At 36.0% G+C, this 23,664-nt stretch overlaps 2 protein-coding genes across 2 annotated transcripts; one reads left to right on the forward strand and one right to left on the reverse strand.

Moving 5' to 3' along the window:
• Positions 1 to 413: 413 nt before the first annotated feature.
• LOC127810932 (9-cis-epoxycarotenoid dioxygenase NCED1, chloroplastic-like) lies at positions 414 to 2,796 on the forward strand. The gene has a single exon (XM_052350548.1). The coding sequence runs from the start codon at positions 489 to 491 to the stop codon at positions 2,292 to 2,294; it is 1,806 nt and encodes a 601-aa protein (XP_052206508.1). The 5' UTR covers positions 414 to 488; the 3' UTR covers positions 2,295 to 2,796.
• A 4,212-nt stretch (positions 2,797 to 7,008) lies between these two features.
• On the reverse strand, positions 7,009 to 7,401 carry LOC127811081 (uncharacterized). The gene has a single exon (XM_052350792.1). It carries the CDS (start codon positions 7,399 to 7,401, stop codon positions 7,009 to 7,011), a length of 393 nt encoding a protein of 130 aa, XP_052206752.1.
• Positions 7,402 to 23,664: the final 16,263 nt, after the last annotated feature.

A 23,664-nucleotide genomic window follows, 5' to 3' on the forward strand; every position in this document is an offset into this window, starting at 1 on the left:
ATATTTTAACTGTTTTCATTTAAAAATTTTAAAATATAAAAAATATTATTAATAAAAAATATATTTTTAATAATTTTAAAATAAATACTTAAAATATAAAAATAAATTTAAATTTAAAATTCAAAATTAAAAAATTATGAAACCTGTATAACTATTTATATTAAGAAATTAATATTAATATAGGCAGGTTGTAAGAGGGGTGGTGAGATAGAGATTAGAGGGGAGTGGTGTCCCGCAATTATGTCCTTATGTCAGTTCATCATTAGTACTTCAGCGTCTGCCATTTGACAAATCCCACACACGTGGCTATCTTCTACATGTTTGAAGGGCCCCTCTGCGCCCACTTGGCTCCCTATGTATACCTCACTCGGTCTCCTCACTCTTGCCTATAAATTGTTAACTCCTCCTCTCATTCTCCAAGTCTCTCTCTCTCTCTCTCTCTAATATTCTTCCAAACCAAATCCAAACGTTTACACCACTTGTCACCAATGGCTGCGCCAACTGGAACTATCAGTACTGTATGGGTTAAGCCCGATTTCTCCCATTCATCGAGGGATTTGGGCTCTTGTTTTACCTTAATTTCTCCAAATAAGTCCAAGCCCAAGCCCAAGCCCATTGGAAAAGACGCAGTTTGTTGCTTCCTTCAGGCCCCTTTTGTGCTCCTCCATTTTCCCAAGCAGATTAATTCTGCTGCCACCATATACAGAAAGGAGAATTCTCCTCCTTCCTCAGTTTCAACGTCCGGCGATGCTTCGCAGTGGAATTTCTTGCAGAGGACGGCGGCCATGGCGTTGGACGTTATGGCGAGCGCGGTGGTGGCACGCGAGCGGCAGTGTGTTCTGCCCAAAACAGCCGACCCCGCCGTCCAGATTGCCGGCAATTTCGCCCCCGTGCCGGAGCAGCCCGTCCGGCGAAATCTTATGGTCACCGGAAAGATACCCGACTGCATTCGAGGGGTCTACGTTCGGAATGGCGCCAACCCACAGTTCGAGCCTGTCGCCGGCCACCACTTCTTCGACGGCGACGGCATGGTCCACGCCGTCAAGTTCGAAGGCGGCGTCGCCAGCTACGCCTGCCGGTTCACTGAAACACGGAGGCTTGTTCAGGAACGGGCTTTAGGCCGTCCGGTGTTTCCGAAGGCCATCGGCGAGCTCCACGGCCACTTTGGCGTAGCCCGGCTGTTGCTGTTCTATGCTCGCGGGCTCTTCGGCCTCGTCGACCGTACTAACGGCACTGGCGTCGCCAACGCCGGCCTGGTTTTCTTCAACAACCGCCTCCTCGCCATGTCCGAAGACGACCTGCCCTACCACGTACGCCTCACGCCCGCCGGGGACCTTAAAACGTCCGGAAGGTACACCTTCGATAACCAGCTGAAGTCCGCCATGATCGCTCACCCGAAGCTCGACCCAGTTTCCGGCGAGCTCTTCGCTCTCAGCTACGACGTCATCCAGAAACCGTATCTCAAATACTTCAGATTCTCACCCACCGGCGTGAAGTCACCGGACGTCGAAATTCCGCTCGCGGAACCAACCATGATGCATGACTTTGCCATCACGGAGAGGTTCGTGGTCGTTCCCGACCAGCAGCTGGTTTTCAGGCTGCCGGAGATGATCCGCGGCGGCTCTCCGGTGGTCTACGACAAGAACAAGATGTCAAGGTTTGGGATTTTGGACAAACACGCCACTGATTCTTCCGGGATCAAATGGGTGGAAGCTCCAGATTGCTTCTGTTTCCATCTCTGGAACGCTTGGGAGGAGCCAGAGACCGACGAGGTCGTCGTGATCGGATCATGCATGACTCCACCGGATTCCATTTTCAACGAATCCGATTCCAAACTGCAGAGCGTTCTATCGGAAATCAGGCTCAACCTCAAGACCGGGAAATCCAGCCGAAAGCCCATCATTCCCGAAGCAAACTTGGAGGCCGGAATGGTGAACCGGAACAAGCTCGGGCGCAAGTCCCAGTTCGCTTATCTCTCCATCGCCGAACCGTGGCCGAGAGTCTCCGGTTTCGCCAAGGTCGACCTCGCCTCCGGTGAAATGGCGAAGTACATATACGGCGGCGAGAAGTACGGCGGCGAGCCGATGTTTGTTCCGAGAGAGCCCAATTCGGAGGCTGAAGACGATGGGTACGTTCTGGTTTTCGTGCACGACGAGGAGGAAAGGGAATCAGAGCTGCAAATCGTGAATGCCATGACTATGAAGTTGGAAGCTTCGATCAAGCTTCCGTCGCGAGTTCCATACGGTTTCCATGGCACGTTCATAAGCTCAAAAGAGTTAGAGAGGCAGGCTTAGTTGAGATTAATCCATGGTCCTATTCTGTGTGTGGATTCATTGTTCGTCATGAGTGTGACAATGGAGATTTACCAGAGGGATTGCTGCAGATTAATCCATGGTTCTATTAGTACTTTGTTACTAGGTCTGTATTTTTTTTTCTTTTTTCATGTAATGGCATATACGTTTTTCACCATCTTTGAGAGTATTGCCGAACTATCTTGTGTAATTAAAAGAGGGATTGTGTTATATGTACATATAGGTTTACACACCTGTAAAATATTAAAAAAAAACTCCATTCATTTGCTATCTTCTCTTTGCTCTCTTTCCCTTATTTGCGAGGGGCTGAAGCCCAGGTTTCATCCGCGTTCGAGATGAAGCAATCAAGCATCATCAAGGATGAAGCTCAATTGGCGTGAGACGATAGCGACGATGAGGATGCATCGATTAGGTGCACGAGGGGACGACAGCGAGGGATGAGGTGGCCATGGGAAGAGAAGAGAGAGGAGAGGGGAGACGTCCAATGGCAAAGGTGATGAATTTGTAATTGGGTGAGATATTTTTGTTATTCTAACATATATTTGTCCACCATTTTATACAAGTAGCATTTTCCTTAAAAGAGAATGAATGTCATGCAATAATTTGTAGGTGTGATGGAAATATATTGAATATTCCTGTATTTTTAGAAATAACATATTTTTACTTTTTTTTAATATGCATAAATTTGGTTTTTTGGGAAAAAATTGCATTATATCATTGAAATTTATGCACCAATTTGATGTTTATGCTTATTGCATTAAAACTTATTTTTAATACCATACATACATATGTGGTCTTATCATTGTTATTATGACTCAATAGATAAAATAGGGAGATACAATATTATTAAGGGAGTGACTGGCTTTTTACGACAAATCAAACAACGTAAGATTAACTTCATTAGTAATAAATAAAAATTATCACCCTATTTATTATAAATGAGTGTCAAATATGCATGTATATTGTATATTTGATCATATGCATAAAAAAATTATTTTTTAGATGTCATTAGGTAGTTCATAACTTATTTTGACATATTTGGACATGTCATAGGCAATGTGCTCAGAGGGAGAAAGAGAAAATAGACAATAAAGGATAGACACATTTTTAGATTTTTTTATCTAGAATATTTTCTTATTGTTTCAAATTGTCTGTACATTGGAACACAAGATGCAAGAATTTGGATTATTAACTTTTGATGTTTAATTTTTTGATATAAATTTCACCAAGGTTCGATTTACACTCCATTTTATATAGAACCTTGATTAGTTAGATTAATTGCGATTAAATTGCTAATATGGGAATTCATAAATATTGTTGGTACAAATATAAAATTTTAAAAAAGAGTCCATTTGTCAAATTCAATTAGAGAGAAAGAGAAAAGAGAAAAGAGGGGGAGAGCATTTAGAGTGGTGTTGGTGATGTGGAACTGATCCAAACGTCGTCTTGTGCCTCTACTCCCTTCCCATTTGATGTTGGTGTTGCAAACTTATGCAAATTGGTTCCAATATGGCAATAAGAAATCGGCAAAAGACGAATAAAAAATGGGTAATCTTCAGTTAAGCTCATAGTTGTATTCCTCACAGCCATTCATTTAAATGTTAAAAATCATTTAATATACTTATTTCAAGAGATAGATTCAACGGTCGGATGAATAATATATTAATATTAAAATAATATAAATTTTATTTTTACTTATATGACATCAGATCATTTCTCCAAAAATATATATATATATATATTATTGTTCATTTACATCATAAATGAATGATCCATTGTTCATTTACATCAGAATAGGGTTCACGATTGATGGGCTTCACTAAAAACCCTATGGTTTTGATGGGGCTTTCTAAAAAACAGACCAAAAACCTCATCAATTTTCAATAAATGTCAATAATCTAGAAGCCTTCCATTGTGACTGATTGACCAAAATAGAAATTAGACTAGAAAACCCCACTGTAAGTGATGGGGTTTCAAAAAAAAAAAAAACTATGTTTCAAATGAAATCTTACGATTGCAATGGGTTCTGATTCACAAGAGAAAGGGGAAAGGGGATCAACAACTGTGGAAATCTTTCATAACAGTGGTAATTATCTCTTTCTCTCACTTTCTTAATGAGAAAGAATTATATTGCCACTGTAATATTCCAAGTTTAGAAGTTCTAAATCTTGATGTGTTAATGTTCACTTCACTTCAAATGTGAAAATAAAATAAATTTGTTTTTAGCTACCATCAAATAATTTAAGTTTTAATTCCCAACTTCACAATAATAGAAACATTAACCAACAGAGTAACTAACTCAATCCAAATGGAAGGTTTGGATCCAACCAAACCAAAACTAACTTATTCAAAATTTAAGGATTTAACAATTAAAATGATGGATGAATAAATGAATACAAACAAGTGTTTCAACACTATTAGTCCATAACTAAAATCATATTCCATGGGTTACTAGATGAGTCTGTGCCTCCAAGCGATTTCCTCAATCCATCTAGCTCTCGTCACCTGAAATATTGGAAAAAATAAAAAAGGGTGAGCTAAAGATCAGCAAGTAAATTCCATGCACATGATGCATGCCTATGACATGCAAAGTTTGAATAAATTTTAAAAAATGTATCCCCATTTACTTTAATATCTCAAAATAATTCATTACTATCGTGAGCTCACTTGATCTGTCATATAAGCAATCAAAATGCAATGAACAATTCTTATTTGGAACTAGGTTCATTCCATCGATAGTACCACAAAGCAGTCAAAAATTCCTTTCCACTTTCAACTTTCACATACACATTACTTCATAGGTCGGGTGCGCTAGTCCTCCATTTGAAAATATTTACACTTCTACACACATTTCATTTGAAAATATTTAATTTTCTCAAATCGAAGCCTATGCGTGCTCATTGATGCAATGACATGATATATATATATATATATATGCATGCTTAATCATTTTCATTGAATATAAAGAAATGAAACAAAGTAATGAAAATATTTAGATTTAAATATCTGCAAGCCAACCACAAAGCATAATGTTTCCACATTAACCAATTAACATGGGGTGAAAGTTAGAGAGAGTTTACTTACCTAAAGTTTTTAAAGTTCACTTCTTGGATTTGCAAGTGGAAGAGTCTTGGTTGCCCCCGACATCAATGTGCCCCAAAAATCCTAGTTCATTATTATTCATTTTAAAAATTTCAATAATCCTTACCTTCTAAAGATGACTCTTGCTCACTATTATATTTTTTTAAGTAAATTTATCATAGCACTATATGAATAAATAGTAATTAATGCAAGGATACAAAGAAAATATTTACAATGGGAACCAACTAGTGAAACACTACTAATTCATGAAATCAAATTGTCGGCCCTTACAAAAGCAAGCATAACTTGAAATTCATAGCACGAAATCATGTGAATCCAATTCGATGGGCTAAATAACTCATAGGGCTACATTCTCAATTAAATTCACATCAAGATTTAGATTATAGAACTCTCAGAATATTTTTCAAATCCATAAATAGATTTTTTTTCTGGCATCATGAAATAAAATATAAAAAAATCATTTTGAAATAGGAAACAATGTCGTAAAATTATAAAATTTACACAAGATGTAGAAAATTCTTATAAGTTTATCATATTTAAAAATGAACTCATGAAAGAAATGTTTGGGATACCAAAATATTTTTCTATCCTCCAAAACACTATTCTCGCGTAAATCTGCCCATATATACAAAACATATCATAAAAACATCTACGAGCCACCGAATAATGTCATTCCAAGTCCAGATTATAGACAACTCACAGGGGGTTATTTTTCAATTTGAATCTCTAAAAAATTCAACATATACAATCTGTGACGAATTTTTAAAGTAGGGGTAGAAAAGCTGTCAAATCTGGACAACATTGTTATTCTATTAAATCTATCAAAGTTGCATGCCTATAATACCCAATTGACATAAAATTGAACCATTTATATGTATTCAACCATATATATATATATATATTGCATGTAAAATACACATCTTATTAAAGGTTGATTTGAGAAAAATTAAAAAAAAAAAAAGTTAACTTCTTCTTCTTCTTCTTCTTGGGGAGAAGTGATATGTGTTGAGAGAGAAGAGAGAAGTGAGATGTGTGAGGGAGAAAGGGAGGCATGGGGTTTGAGGGGGGAAAAGGTGTATTAGGGTTTTTTTTTTTATTAGGTTTTGAGTTGGGTAGGCTTTATTTGGGCTTTTGGGTTTTTATTTTCTCCTTTTTTTTCCCTCACTTATTGGGCCAAGAATGAGTCTCTTATAAATTAAATTCAACATTAAATTAATTTGTGTTCTAGATCCTCTTAAGTGCTACTAAAAATTTCCAACCCAAATAAATGTATTTAGCCACTTGAACTGAATTTAATAGAAAATAATACATTTGGTAATTTTTAAATTAATAATAAGATATTGAATTGCATAATAACAAATTATGAATTTTTTTTCCAAATTGGCACATTGAGCACGATGACGTCCAATTCCTTCCACTACATAAGAAGACTCAATAATTGACAGTAATAATTATAATTTAATCATTTATTATGCATAAGTAATAAAATTATGCAAAATTTATAAATGCATGTAAAGTGACACTCAGTGTTACAACTCCTTACCCCCTAAAAATAAATTTCATCCTCAAAATTAAAACTTACTAAATGGCCTCTTTACTTGGCACGCATCTCATCCTCGTGCTCCCAAATAGCCACTTTTACAGCATGACTTCTCCCTAGGACCTTGACTAATGTTATCTTCTTCTTCTTGAGTTCCTTGTCAGGCTTCTCTAAGATTTTGATTGGTGATTCCTCGTAAGTTAAATCTTCACGAAGGTCCAATGACTCATAATTGAGAATGTGAGAGATGTTCAGGATATACTTTCTCAGCATGGAGACATGGAACACATTGTGTACCCCCGATAATGCTGGTGGCAGTGCAACTTGATAAGCTAAGTCACCGATCTTTTCTAGTATTTCAAAGGGTCCAACAAAGCGCAGGCTTAGCTTTCCTTTCTTTCCAAATCTCATAACTCCTTTCATTGGCGCCACTTTCAAAAAGACCATGTCACCTACAACAAATTCCAATGGCTTCCTTCTTTTATTAGCATTGCTCTTTTGTCTACTCTACGTTGTTTTCATCCATTAGCGAATTTTCTCAACAATCTCAGTAGTCTATTATACTATCTTTGAGCCTAATAATTTTCTCTTTCCAACCTCATCCTAGTGAACTGGCAATCTACATTTTCTTCCATACAATGCCTCATAAGGTGCCATACCAATCGCTGCTTGGTAGCTATTATTGTAAGAAAACTGGACCAATGGGAGGAATTCGTCCCAAGTACCCCGAAAATCAATTATACAAGCTCTCAACATATCCTCAAGAGTTTGAATTGTTCTCTCTGACTGCCTATCTACCTGTGGATGAAAGGCTATGTTGAACCTCAATTGTGTACCCATGGCCTTATGTAGGCTTTTCCAAAATGTGGAGGTAAATTTTGGGTTGCGATCAGATACAATGGATAACGGAACTCCATGAAGCCTGACAATTTCTGCCACGTACAACTTCGCATACTTTTCCATATTATAAGTAGTCTTTATTGGCAAGAAGTGTGATGACTTAGTAAGACGGTCTATAATCACCTAGATAGAATTATAACCTTTCTTTGTCTTAGGTAAGCCAACAACAAAGTCCATGCCTACTTGTTCCCATTTTCACTCTGGAATCATAAGGGGTTGTAATAGGCCTGAGGGTCGTTGGTGTTCAGCCTTGACTTGTTGGCAAGTAAGGCAACACTAAATGTAAGTTGCCACATCATGACTCATGCCGATCCACCAAAAATGTTTTCTCAAATCTCGAACCATCTTTGTACTTCCAGGGTGAATCGAGTATAGGGTGCTATGAGCTTCCCTCGTAATCTTTTGCTTCAGTTCTTCATTGTTAGGGACCACCAGTCTATTACCATACTGAAGAGCACCATCTGCAGTTATAACATAGTCAAAGTGTTTTCCCTTAGCCATTTCAGTTCGAATTTTCAACATTCTAGAATCCTCGAACTGTAAGGTTTTGATCCTCCTAAGAAATGTCGATTCCAGAGTCATATTGGTGAAATAGCCTGATTTGCCTCACAAAATGATCTCCAACTTAAGCCTCTGGATATCTATCAACAATGGTTTTTGAATGACTTACAAGATAGCTATTGCTCCATGGCTTTTTCTACTAAGTGCATTGATGTTTTACTCTTGTGATTGATTTTGATGATGAAAAACAAATTATTTATATGTTAAGTCAAAATATATGATTTAGAAACAAAAATCAATTTAAAGTACTTTATTGAAACGAAAATCAAGTGACTTATAATTTTCTATATATATATATATATAAATAGAGATTTGCAACAACTTATATGTTAATGATGATTGCCTTTGATATCATTTTGATGATAAAAATCAATTGAATTTTGATGATAAAATTATTTTATTAATGTTTATTATCTTGGTGTTTTAACTTATTTTTATATGTTCTATTAAGCATCAAAATAAAAATAAATTCCATAATACAATTAAATGTCAACAATCTTGTTATAGATTTTTTTTTTTTTTTGACTTTTGAAGTATTATGTTTTTATTTAAAATTGTTGAAAGAAAATTAAATCCAATGTCAAAATATCTTATGACAAATTTTCTTAATGGCATTTGGAATATTATGTTTTTATTTTATTAAAAATAAATATAATAATAATTATTAAGTAAAAATTAATTTCATCATGTGATAAATTTGTATTTGAAATATTATGACTTTCAATTGATTAAAAATACTTCAAAAAGTTATTTTTCAAAGAGTTTAAAAACAAAACCAATGTTGTTGCTCCCTTGACTTGAACCCATGATCTAGCCAAAGCTCAAGACTTAAGTATGGGTATGGAACCACTCTATCTAGAAGTTCCCTTGTGTTTATATGTGCGCAATCTAATATATATATTTCAATCTGTCGACTAAATCCATGCATCTGTCAACTAAGCCTTAGACTCTATCGACTAACCCTTGCATTTGTCGACTATCTCCTTCAGTTTGTTGACTATCAGAATATAGAAATTAATTATGTCGACTACCTTCTTGGTTTTGTTGACTAATAGAATCAATAAATTGGTTCTATCGACTATGTCTTGTTTTGTTAATTGATTTTGTCTACTAACTTTTTCTTCTGTCGACTAACTCTTTTCGTAGAAAGTCATAATGACTAGTTTTTTAAACTCCAATGGTGAAAAAGATTTGGAGAAAAAATATTTGTATTTACTTGTAATCCATTGATTTTAATTTGTGGTATATTATAGAAAAAGCATTTGTTTCAAAACCAAAATCCATTTGGAGTGAAGATGATAAAAATCACTTTGTTTTAAATATCAAAGTCATGAAAATTTTGCATATATCAAGCTCTGCATGAAAATGTTTATGCAAAAATTTCTAAGTGCACTAATGCTAAAAATATTTTGAATACTCTTGATTCAATTTATCATACTAAGAAATGTTGTGAGCATGTTAATGAAAATTTATAGGTTGAATGTAATACCCTTAGAGCCTAGAGAATGGTAGTATATATCGAGGATATATAAGAAAAAAAACAACACCAGCTGGATACCTTTTGGGCTGAATATAGGCAAAGAACTTCCGGGTTAAGCGTGCTTAAGCCGAGGAAGCTCAAGGATGGGTGACCCCTGGGAAGTTCGCGTAGGCCAATCAGGGTAAGCTGTTCTGGTCCTTCCTATTGCTCGATGCGAGATGTTACAGGTGATATTAGAGCCAGATTTCGATCCTGGGACCTGTGGGTTAAACATGGCCACGGTTCATGAACTGCCGGTTCTGGTTCATGAACCGCCGGTTCCAGTTCAAGAAATCTTTGAACCTGAACCGAACCGCCCAAGGGTGGTTTGGGACGGTTCGGTTCCGGTTCGTGCCGGTTCGATCAACGGTTTGGACCGGTTCGGTTAACGGTTTGAGCCGGTTCGGTCAACGGTTCCGGTTCCGGTTCAAACCGAATTTTTTAAATTTTTTTTAAATATTGTTGTATTCAATTTTGGTCCTTGTTCCGTTGTTCGATTCGGTTTGGTTTCGATTTTTAATTGTTAAATGTAATTGTAAATATAAATATTCTCAACCATATTTTTAATAAAAAAACACTACTAAAAATTGAAGAAATATAAGTAATAATTTCATTAAAAATAATTAAAACAACTAAACAAGTATGTAATACAAGTAATTAATTTTTACAAATGTGAAAAATAAAAAATAAAAAATAGAATTAGACTTAATTTCATTAAAAAATAATTACAACAAAAATGTAATACAAGTAATTAATTTTTACAAATGTGAAAAAAAATAAAATATGGACTTGGATCATACGCATCTTCATTGGAGTCGGAAGTCGCCGTTGTTGAACCATCATTAACCCATTCGTCAGATGATGATGAATGGATAAGTTCTTCTTGACGTCGCATGTTAGCTCTTTCCCAATCATCGAGGCAAACTTGAGCTTCCAATGATTCTGGAGCCAATCTTGATCTTCTTTCGTCCAAAATGTTGCCTCCACTACTGAATGTTTGTTCAACGGCTACAGTTGAAGCTGGAACTGCAAGAAGTTGACTTGCAATAATTGCAAGAGTTGGAAATGTCTCCTTGTGCCTTTTCCACCACTCCAAAATTTCAAAATTTAAACCTGTATCATCACCAAACTCAAAAACTGTGGTTAGATAAGTTTCGAGCTCCGAATGTGAGCTCGATCTAGGTTTTTTCCTCCTTTGATCTAAAAATTTATGACCCCATTTCATTGGTTGGGAGGAAGAGGAATGCGAAGCCATGGATGGAAATGATTCTTCACTACTAGGAGCAATAACATATGCTTCATATAATTGATTGCATAAAGTTCTAACCTTAGAAATTATAATATTCACATCAATTTCTTCATTATTTTCTAATCCTAACAACGAATAATAGTTAAACAAACACTCAATTAAACCATCAAATTTACACCTAGGATCAAATACCATAGTAACAAGAAAAATTTCAGGAATAAATTGATAATAACGTAACCATTTTTCTCTCATTTCTAAAACAGCATGACAAATTTCTTCAACATTAATTCCTTCCATTAATACACCGGCCACATTCATTGCTTCTATTAAAAATTGATGTGAAGTTGGTTTATAAACACTACTAAGTGTATGAGTAGCATCATTAAAAATTCGTAAAATATTCAAAATTGAACTACAAACATTCCACATAGTTGGAAAAATAGGATATTGTGGAATATAATTTGCTGCAAAAGAACACAATAAATCTTTATATTCAAAAGATTGATTAAGTAATTTAAAAGTTGAGTTCCAACGAGTAGGGACATCTTTTGAAAAACGTTTTGGGGTTTGACCATTGGAGGTGCAAAAATGTGCCCATGCTTTTGCAGTTCGAGGGTGTACCCAAATATAAGAAATAACATTTCTAATTGGATCTAAATAAGAATTAAGTGACTTAATACCATCTTGAACACATAAATTTAAAACATGGCATGCACATCTAACATGAAAAAATCTTCCACCAAAATTTGGTTGGCAAATTCTTTTCAATTCATTAATAGAAGCAGTATTAGCCGATGCATTATCAAAAGAAATTGAAAAAATTCTATTAACTAATCTATATTCTTGTAAAATTTGTTGAATTAATCTACAAATATTTTCAGCATTATGACTTTCATCAAAACATCGATACGCAAGAATTCTTTTTTGTAAAACATAATTTTCATCAACCCAATGACAAGTAATACCCATATATGAATGAGTTTGCCAATGATCACTCCAAATATCACTACAAATAGAAACATTAATATTATTGTTTTGAAAATATGTTATCAATTCAATTTTTGAGTTTTTAAACAATTTTAACAAATTCCTTTTCAAAGTATTTCTAGGAATTGATTTAAAACTAGGATTAATAAAGTTTTGACAAAATCGAGTAAAACCTAATTTTTCACCAAAACTAAAAGATAAATGATCAATTGCTACCATTTCAGCTAAACCAGACCTACAATTAGCTTCATTATAATGAAATAATTGAGGAGAGTTTGAAGAGGTAGCAAACCCGGATATTTGTGTTTGATCGCGGCTCAATCCAACCTTGAGCGGGTGCTTTGTTTGCAAATGTCGGGCGAAAGTACCATATCCACCTCCTTGCTTGAATTTGTATACCTGATTACAATAATTACAAGATACATCAAATTTACCATCTCCTTTTGGTGTTTTCTTGAAATGAATATTAAAAATATCAGAAATAGAAATTTTTCCACCTCCCTTTTGTTGAGTTTCACTCTCTTGTGTTTGAAAATTTTGAGTTTCAAACTCAATATTTTCAACATTTTCAAAATTTCTACCTTCACTTGCCATTTTTTTGAAAAAAGTATGATAATAAAAAAATATAATAATGATAAAATAATATAGTAACAAGTAATAAATAATTAACAATATAATTGAATAAATTGATAAATAACAAAATGAGAAGATTGAAGAAATTGAAATTGAAATATTAAATGAGAGACAAAATTGAGAGAATAATAGCTTGAGACTTGAGAGAGAGAGAGAGAGAGAGAGAGACAAAGTGTGAAAAATGAGTGGGGGAGGGAGGGGTATATATAGATAGGAATTATAAAATTAAAAAAAAAATTAATAAAATTAGAATTGGACCGTTGGCTGCCAACGGTCCAATTTTGGACCGTTGGGGGGGGGGGGGAGGGGATGCTGCACGGGACGGGGGGAGGGGGGGTTGTTCCGGTTCCGGTTCTGTGGAACCGGCAGTTCCGGTTCCCCGAAACCTTGAACCGGAACCGGACCGAATTTCGCCGGTTCAGTCCGGTTCCGGTTCCAATTCCGGTTCGGCCGGTTCCGGGTCCGGTTCCGGCCGGTCCGGTTCCGATTCGAACCGCCGGTCCGGTTCAATTTTGGCCATGACTACTGTGGGTTATGAGTCCACTACGCTTCTGCTACACCACTCTAATACCCCAAGAGCTCAAAGAAAGGTAGTATATATCGAGGATAAGTAAAGAAGGAAACAACACTACCTGGATACCTTTTGGGATGAACGTAGGCAGAGAACTCTCAGGTTAAGCATGTTTTAACTAGAAAAGCTTAAGGATAGGTGACCCCTGGGAAGTTCGCGTAGGCCCATCAGGGTAAGTTGTTCTGGTCCTTCCTATCGCTCGACGTGGGATGTTACAGGTGATATTAGAGCCGACCCTTGGTGAAGGCGGTCCGATGAGAGTGGGGAGTGGTGCCGGGGCTCGAGGGCCTGTACAAGGAGCAGCTTTTGGCAGGTTTCTAGGATCTCAACCCCCTAAAAGGAGAAGATCTGAGACTAGTTGTAAGGTCGCATGACGAGGACGTCATGTGTTTAAGGGGGGGAGAATGTAATACCCCAAGAGCCCAGATAAGGGTAGTATATATTGAGGATAAGTAAGAAAGAAAACAACATCAGCCGTATATCTTTTGGGTTAAATGTAAGCAAAGAATTCCCAGGTTAAGTGTGCTTGAGCTGGGGAAGTTTAAGGATGGATGACCCCTGGGAAGTTCACGTAGGCTTATCAGGGTAAGTTGTTCTGGTCCTTTCTATCGTTCGATATAGGATGTTACATTGAAAATCTATTGAATCATCAACAAAGAAAGGAGGAAGAAAGCTCAAATTGTAACATCTCGGTAATTCAGGAATAATTAATAACTATTAATTTAAATTGGGAACGGTTAGTCATTATTAATTATTGTATTTATGGTGATTATTAAATATTTAATGGAAATAATAATTATTATTCTCAAGATGATTATCGAATATTTGTGTGTTTGAAGAAAATATTAATTTATTTTGTGTTAAAGAGATGGGTAATTAAATGTTGGAAAATTTAGGGTATAAGAGTTATTAATGAGTGGGGTGTATGTCGTAATTTTCGGAAGATGTGGGGTTTAAGTGTAATAATCAAAAACTATGGTGAGGATACTTTAAATTTAATTGGAGCGCTTATAGGTTGAATGTGATGGCTAGCACGGGTGATCGCGCACGAGAGGGGGCTTGCGGCAGGTTACGGGATCGAGGCTCAGCTTTTGAGCGCACTGGGAGGGATTTTGTGGAAATTTTGTCAAGCCAAGGGTGCCCAAAATGGCACCATTTTGGCCTAGAGGTGGTGGGTTGCGTTGGCTGCCACGTGATAGCTTCTAAATCCGCCTTCTTTTTGCCTTTTAAAATTTGTGAACAAAATTTGTTACGAGTTAGGAAGAGTGAACAAAATGAAGAGTTGGGGGAATGAAAATTTGTGTATATGACTCGGTTTGCTTGCTATAACTCATGAAACCAGTCAGCTTTTTATAATTTGTGTATGAGTTACTCGAGTATCTACCAGTGGCAGTTATTTTCAAGGATGGAATTGAAGTGTCTGGCTATATAGCTGAACGTTGAAATATGATATTAAATTAATGGTATTAGAATATAAAGATGGCGAAGTAAGGAATGGAACATGTTGGTATGTTTACAGGCTGTGTAAACATGTGTATGTTGAAGTCAGTTGTTGTGTATGGCGATCAAGTGAATTGGAAGTCTTGTGCCTGAAAAGCCTAATTGTGATTCGAGGATGATTGTCATGTGACACTTGGACATTTTCTTGGATATGGAATAGGCACGTGTAGGTGCTGAGATCGAACAGTGCTACTGATGACTTGTGGTCGTTAAGATATGGGATACCAGTGTAACTTTGAGTGGGGAGTTATTGTCTCGGTGAGGCGTGCAATTGGGTTTTAGGGAAGTGAGTAATTAAGTGATTGGGACTTACTAGATGAGGTCTAGTCAGATCACTTGAGTCAGTTATTAATGGTTGTGTTGATAATGGAAATTCAGAAGTGATAGACTTCAGTGAGTGTAGAGAGTATGTCAGGACATAAGAGTATACTCAAGTGCATTTTTGGGAAGAGTTACCCTTTAAGCTGAAAATCGAGGATAGCGATGGATTGATGTTTGGGTTCATTAACTGTCTAGTTTGACCAAGGGTGTCCCTTGAGGTGTGTTATGTTATGTGAGTAAAGGAAAAAAAATGGATTTAAGAGTGAGCAAGGTGTTAGAACGGGAGATGCTATGGCACACACCAAGAGGGGGGGTGCATTGGATATTTAAAAAAAATCTTGATAAAACTTGAAAAACTTTTAAACCCAATTTAAAATATAGAACATATGAAATGACAAATGTAAAGCAAGAAGAATAAAAGACACAAAGGATTTATAGTGGTTCGGCTTAAACCAAGCCTAATCCACTACCTTAGCTCCCACTAAGGATTTTAAACCAATTCACTAAAACCTCCTACTTACACAAGTAGGCCCTCTAGCTACACAAGCTAGGAAATACAACCTCCCAATTTAATGGGCCCTCTAGCTACACAAGCTAGGAAAATAGAAACAATACAAATGAAAGAGATAATCTAAGAGTTAACACTCTTAGTTACAAGTTCTCTCACAATGAAAAACAAGGCTTAACAATAAATTTACAATGATAGAATAACCAAGCCTTGGAGAGAAAAATAAAACAATGAAAGCCCAAACACTGTAAGCTCAAATAAAATTATTTGCAATTGCTAGATCATCTCGTTTTCGTCCATTAGTCTTCTCTTGATCATCTATGACATGTATATATAAGTGTCCCACGAAGTTGAAGAGAAATATAGCCGTTTGGAGTCGTTGGGATTTGAAAAAATAGCCGTTGGAACTTTCTGCACAAAGAAATAGTCGACAGAAGAAATATATAGTTGACTATTTTTACAACTAAAACAAGAAATAGTCGACAGACAAAACGAATAGTCGACTATTTTATAACACAAAATTTCAATAGTCGACAGACACATTCCAATAGTCGACAGATGCTGAGATATGAAGAAATTTTTGAAACTTATGAACAAAAATAGTCGACAGATCAAAAGGCATAGTCGACTATTTTTACTCGATAGTCGACAGATGCTAAAATAGTCGACAGATGCTTAAATAGTCGACAGAACATCAAAAATAGTCGACTATTTTGAAGCATAGTCGACAGAATGATCCTGATAGTCGACTATTCTATAGAAAATCTTGAATTTTCAATACATCCTTATTCGATTCTTTTAAAACCTCATTTTGATTATCTTGAAAGCAAGTTGAGATTATCAAAAGTATATTTTGAAACAAATCACTCTCAACAAGCAAGTTTTTTAAATCACTCTCAACCATACTCAATATTTCTTCTATAAGTTTTCATATCTTGCTTCAAAGCTTATATACTAAAAATTCATTTTCTCATTCATATAATCCACATGATAGAAATTGATTTTTATATAGACATTCATCAAAACCATTTCATTACTAAGAGATATTAGATATCAAAATACTAGGAGATAGTTTTCTAAAATGAACACTTTCTAAAATGAACACACTTTCAAAAACATGTTCTAGTTGGTCTTTTGCCTTAGAACAATTTTAGCTCTATGTTGACCAACGACTTCAAAGCTAATTTGAAAATCATTTTAGGAGATTCTTTTAAGACTAAAAACTTGACTTTGCAAATCTCTAACTAAAATAGAAAATCATAAATCTTTTTGGTTTTCATTTTAACAATGCACTTGAAATTGATTTTGTTGAAAACCACCACCTTGATTCATGACTTAGGGATTTAATAACATATGTTTTTCATCATCAAAACTAAGCACAAGGGTAGAACATCACAAGGATGGTCATGTGTAAAATGGAAAGGACATCATTACTTTGTTACTCGGGCAGGGGTAGAGTAGCTTACTTGATGGTGTTTGGGTTGGCTAACACGATGGTGATGCTTATAAACTGTATGGGTTGATCATTCCGAACGTCTTCGGTTAGCATGTACTTTTGGTCTCGTTGGTGTTGTATGAGTCTAGTTGCCAGTAGGGTTAACGGTTGGATTTTTGAGGTGCTGACTGTATGGAAAGAGATATCGAGGGTCGTACTGGCCTCATTAATCTGTCTATTATTTGTGTGGCCAATCGGGCCATTTGCAACGAGATTATTCGCAGATTTCGGAGGCAGCTGTTGGTCGGGAGATTATTTGTTTTTGGTGTGGCTAGAGGGGGTCACAAAGTGAGTGAGTGTATATAATTGCCTAAGCTTGGTGGATAGAAGTCTGGAGGGGCAGAGGCAGAGACGAGCGCCACGTTTGATGGGGCTTAGAGTTCAAGGGGTAGCTCCACCCCTGCCACTATCAGTAGCATTTGAGGTAATTGTATTTTCATTGAGTTTTGTGCTACGAATTAGATTATCATTGGGATTGAATCCCTCTGAATCTTAAGCTTGTCTTTATGTTGGTATGTGGTTGAGATAGTACCAAACGAAAGTGCGATGAGAACGCGAGATAGCCTTGGGGAACGGTTGGATTATGATATTATGATAGGAGAACCTTGTTGTTGTATGTAATATGATTGATGGTGTTCCTTAAGCTAGTTAAGGTATTAGTGGTCATAACGTGGCCTAATTGGGGTGATGGATTGGGGAGATGTGCTAGTATGTTAAGTAAAGTAGGATATGTAGTAGACTCGGACTTGTGGGAATATTGGAAAATGATAATATGGAATGTTTTGGGAGCGTGTGGGATGTTGTCATGGGAATTACGAATTCATTTTGTTGAAATAGAGTTAAAGGCGAGTCCAATAAATCTAATTCTTTGAAATAAGTGTGTCTCGCTGATTGGCTTGAGCTAACCAATGAGAATTTTGAGGATAAAATTTTGTTAAGAAGGGGAGACTATAACATCCCGATAATTCAGGAATAATTAATAGCTATTAATTTAAATTTAGAATAGTTAGTAATTATTAATTATTGTATTTACGGTGATTATTGAATATTTAGAGAAATAATAATTATTGTTCTCAAGATGATTATCGAATATTTGTGCGTTTGAAGAAAATATTAATTTATTTTGTGTTAAAGAGATGGGTAATTAAATGTTGGAAAATTTTTGGGTATAAGAGTTATTAATAAGTGGGGTGTATGTGGTAATTTTTGAAAGATGTGGGGTTTAAATGTAATAATCAGAAACTGTGACGAGGATACTTTAAATTTAATTGGAGCGCTTATAGGTTGAAGGTGATGGCATGCGCAAGCGGTCACGCATGAGAGGGGGCTTGTGGCAGGTTGTGGGATCGAGGCTCGACATGTACGCGCGCTGGGAGGGATTTTGTGGAAAGTTTGTTAAGCCAAGGGCGCCTAAAACGGCACCGTTTTGGCCTACAAGCGGTGGGTTGCATTGGCTGCCACGTAATAGCTTTTGGATCTGCCTTTTTTTGCCTTTTAAAGGCCGAGAATGGGGTGAATTTGGGTGGGGTTAAACAATGAGCAGAAAGGGAAAAAATTACAGAGAGAAAGCAACGTAGTGAAAGGTGAAACGGGAAGGAAATTCAGAAGAAATTGTAGGAAAATTTAGTATAATCGAGATTTAAGTATGCAGGTAAGTGGGGTAAATTATGTGAATAAATTTATACGGTTTGAAATTTAATTTAGGGCACGATTTTAATAATTTTAATTGAATTAAACTATTTTGCAATGTGTAGTAATTTAGCGGTGTGTGGGCGTATAAACACCAAAATCAGCTAATTAAAGGCAAGCTCCTTACTTCCTTTGTGAATCTCCTTTGATTTATGGATTTCGTTTCTTTCCTTAGCCTAATTTGGTTTTAGAAATTAATTTCGTGCGTTGTGGGTATTGGTTGTATAGATTAAATTTAATTAAATTAAATAAGAGACTTCTGGGGTTTAATTCGGTAAGTGCTTATGAGGTATTGTATCGCCCCTAATTTCTTGGGAATTATGCCGAACCTGGTTTGGCTAGGTTCTTAGTGAGTCAGTTGTGGTTGTGGGTGCCCTCTGGGATGAGTTGTTGTAATCGGGAGTCTCAAGATTTGCTTGTGTGAGTTATAAGGTGTGGGATACACAACTACTGATCGTCGATCGTTGGGTCGTGGCAGTTGATGGTTGGATGTATGGGCACCGATTATCAGCTATTATGAGAGACTATAAACGGGCCAGGCAATCTGGTATTGACGGACACCCATGCTTGGTCTTGTGGCATATTACATGACATTGTAGTGCATAGGATTGGGCTTACATTCATTGGGGGTCATGCTTTGTATGTACGGGGAAGTGTGTACATTGGTATAACCCAATTGGCCTATTGAGTGCCGATTTGGGTTTGATAGGAGAGCATGTGCATTTAAGGCATTTTGCCTGTATGGGTTCTTATGTGGGCATAGCATGGCCTGATGCCTGGCTTATGGGGGCTTTTCCATCACGTTAATGCTGCAAGAGCCATTGCATTTATTATATGTTACATTGCATGGTTACCGTTTGATATGGTATGTGATTGTGGATCATGATATGGAGTTGACCCTTGATAGCTATGAGTGGATGCTAGGCTCTAGATAGCTATGATTCGGGAACTCCAGTATGTGATTGTGGATCGTGGTATGGAGTTGACCCTCGATAGCTATGAATGTGAGCTAGGCTCCAGATAGCTATGAAACGGGGACTCCGATATATGATTGTGATGAGAGCTTCAGGCTCGTGTGGATCGTGTTGTGGGAGCCTCGGGCTCATGGGCTTTATGCCAGACAGTTCATAGTTGTAGCAGGTTTGTATGCTGGGACTTGGGTGCCAGGATGTTCATTTCTTATGTGGGCCCCAGGGACTGTTATGTGCATTGTTATATTTTTGTTAAGCACTAGATATCCTATTGCACGATATGGCATGGCATTTTCATATGCTGCATTGCACTTTGTGCGGGTATATCTTTGGGTGAGGGTTGTACTCCCAGCATTGTCATTGTTATGTTGCAAGGTGTACTTGATTGTGGTTTATTTCTGATTTATCTTTGTCTAACGAGGCATATGTCAAGTATGGCTATTTTGGGTTTTAGTCTGTCTTGCCTGCATTTAGTGGGATGCACTCTAGTGTGGGAGATCTATGCCCAGCCTTACATATATTCTTTTGTTATACTTGCTGAGCCTAGTGACTCATCTTGTTTTGCCATTATTCTAGGTGTGGAAGCTAACATCGTGGCTAATCGTTTGGCGTGTCAGTCGTAGATAGCTGTGTGTATAGGGCAATTTTGACTAAAAGATCCATGAGGTGAGAGATGTGATCGGGGGCTCAGATATTGTGGTTTGTTTGATTTGATTAGTTGTGATATTGTTATGTATAATTAAGCTCCTTAGTGGTGTATTTCATATTCATTTGGCTTCCGCTGTTGTATTACTTGGGGCAGAACCCCAGCCCATGTATTTGGGATATTAGCTTGTTGTATTTATAAACCCAGGAAATTCATGGATCGTCACACAAATCTCATCTCGTGCTTCATAGCTCAAGAAGAAGAGAAGATAACATCTACTTTTACTTATGATTTTGTTGATAGTAATGATATTGAAAATGATCATGAGTTTAGTTCTTTGAATGCTAAAAATGATGATCATGATACTTTTTCAAATGAATAGTTGTTGAATGTTTTTAATGATTTATATGTCAATTTTGAAAAAATATGTTTGAAAAACAAAAATCTCAAAAAATAATTAGATTTATTGTCAAATGAATTGGAAGTTCTAAAATCAAAAATTGAATTTTTGCTGGCTTTCAATAAAGAATTTTCTTTGGAAAAAGATTTGATAGAAAATCAATTGAAATTTCCTAATAGTACTTTGAATGAGAAATCTATTTTAAATAGGAAGATTTCAAATTCTTGTGATCATAAAATAGGTGTTCAAAATTTTAATAGTCAAAGAGCTAATGTCAAAAGCTCATCTTTACACACCTCTCAAGATATTAAATGTTTTTATTGTTGTAAATTGGGCCACATTACATTTTGTTATCCTTTTAAAAGGAAATTAATTAGTAGTCCTAAAATGAAATGGATTCTTAAGGAAACCAGGCCTTCTAATATTTCTCATACTAATTCTTAAGGATCCAAACAAGTTTTGATACCTAAAAATTCTCATTTTAAGAGGAATGTGCATGAGGATAAAATGAAAATAAATTTCAAACAAAAATTCTTTGCTTCACATCGTATTTATTGGTATCATATTATAAACAAAGGTTTTGTAAGAAACAATTCACATAGCTTTAAACAAATTTGGGTTCCTAAGGAAGACCTTTATGCTAACAATGGTGAACTCAAGGTGGTTTGGGGACCAAAAGCTTGTGGATGAATTATTATTATTATTTTTGTAGAACTGCTTGACATCCAAATGGAACTCAAAATGAAATTTGTATGGATGTATCAAGCATGAAAAGAAGAGGAAGGTGAAGAAGAATATCACCTCTCATTTTACCAACCAAAAGTAAGATATATTTAAATTTCATCATTGGTGGTATATTCCCTAAACCCTATGCTTATTAGTTTTGATGATAATGAATTATGAGTTTGCCTTTTATGATTTTCTTGAAAACTTGTATTGATTTCTAAAATTAAGGGAGAGTTATAGTGTTCTGATATATGCATTGAGTAAGAGGGAGAATAAAATTTATTGTTGTGTGTTAGAAAATGTTGTGTTAGTAGATGTTCTTAAGCACAATCTAATTATCATAAGTCAATTGTGTGACAAGAGACATAGAGTATGCTTTAACGTTAATTCATATGAAGAATCATGTCTCAAAACAAATAAAAAAAATTATATATAAGTAATAGGATAGAAATTGTACTTAGACTTATCTAGTATAGAAAAATTACCTGGTATCATATATTGCTCAAAATTCTTAGCTATGGCATAATAGGCTAAGGCATACTAGTATGATTTTCTTTAATGAATTATGCAAACATGATCTTATTAGAGTATTGCCTAATGTCAAATATGAAAAAAAAAAATCATATTTGTGAAGCATGTATGAAAGACAAACAAATAAGTATACCATTTAAGCCTAACAATAGAGTCACAACCTCTAGGTCTCTAACCTTACCTCATTTAGATTTTTTTAGACCTATGAGAATCCAAAACCTATATGGAAAACATTATGCTCTTGTCATTATAGATGACTACTGTAATGACTCGAATTAAATTATTCAATGTTATTTAATGCTTTAAGGATTGAATTATTAACCTTAATGTGTAGCATATTATTTTTTGGTGATTATTTCCTAAGTAATTAGGTGTCAAGGCATGGCATATGTGTATATATGTTTTTTTGGGCTTTTATTAATTAAGTGTAGGGTATAAGTTGGAATATCTAAATGTTTTTAAAGTTGTGTTTGAATTGGAGTTAGGTATTCGGATGGGAGAGTGAGCCATTCAGATGGGTTGCTTAGTATTTAGATGGCTTATGTTTGGCATTCGGATAGGAGCCTTTGCATTTGGATGAGAGGGGGATGATTTGGATGAGTTTTTGAGTTTTAGTGAAGTGATTCGAATGCTACAGTGAAGGGATTCAAATGGGGGAGAGGGTGATTTGAATAGGGAGCTAATGACTCGGATTGCCTACGCTTCCAGAGTGTAGTTTTCTCCTTGTGACCCGATTTCAACCTCGATGCAGTCCGAATCTCAAAAAACTTATAACATGAAAGTTGTAGATCTTTGTCTTTTTTTTCTATATAATCTTGAACCACCTCAATCGGAGCTTCGACGAGAGAGTTATGCCCAAAATATGAAGATTTGTCAAATCTGTCCAGAATGTCCGTTTTCATTTAATTCCTCTCATTCGAATTATCTACCATAGCATCCAAATGGGTCTTTCTGAGACTGAATTCCCAAGCCATATTCTCGATTCAAAAGTTGCTTTTCAAAAGACATGTCAGGAATTTATTCTCCTTTCTTGCCAGTACTTGCACCCATTACCATTTATCTCTTACTTATATATATATATATTGAGTGTTTGTAAGAGAGGAAATTATCTTATAGAGTGAGGCTTGGGCGTGAGCAGTGAAGAAGAAAGTGCAGAGAAAAAGACAGGGGTTTGATCTTTCACTTCAAGCAAGCTCCTTATCCTTTTTTGCAAGTCATTTCTTTTTCCTTCTCCTCGACTCAAGCTTTTCCTCTTTTCATAGTTATCCTCCTCAACTCTTAGAGAACCTCGAGCATGTACTGATGGTATTCAATTTTGAGCTTTCTGGTTGTATCAGTGATATGAGAGTACATGCATGGCTTTTAAGTAATAGGCCGAGCCTTTAGTGGGTCTTGGAGAGTATTATCTTTGTCTGATATTATAGCAAAAAGGCACAAGCTTAGTCTATTTCCTTATTGGTTTGGTATCTCCATATTGTAATGTTAAATTACTCACTACGGTAG

The sequence above is a fragment of the Diospyros lotus genome, chromosome 10, assembly GCF_014633365.1.
Source record: "Diospyros lotus cultivar Yz01 chromosome 10, ASM1463336v1, whole genome shotgun sequence".
NCBI classification, from domain to species: Eukaryota; Viridiplantae; Streptophyta; class Magnoliopsida; order Ericales; family Ebenaceae; genus Diospyros; species Diospyros lotus.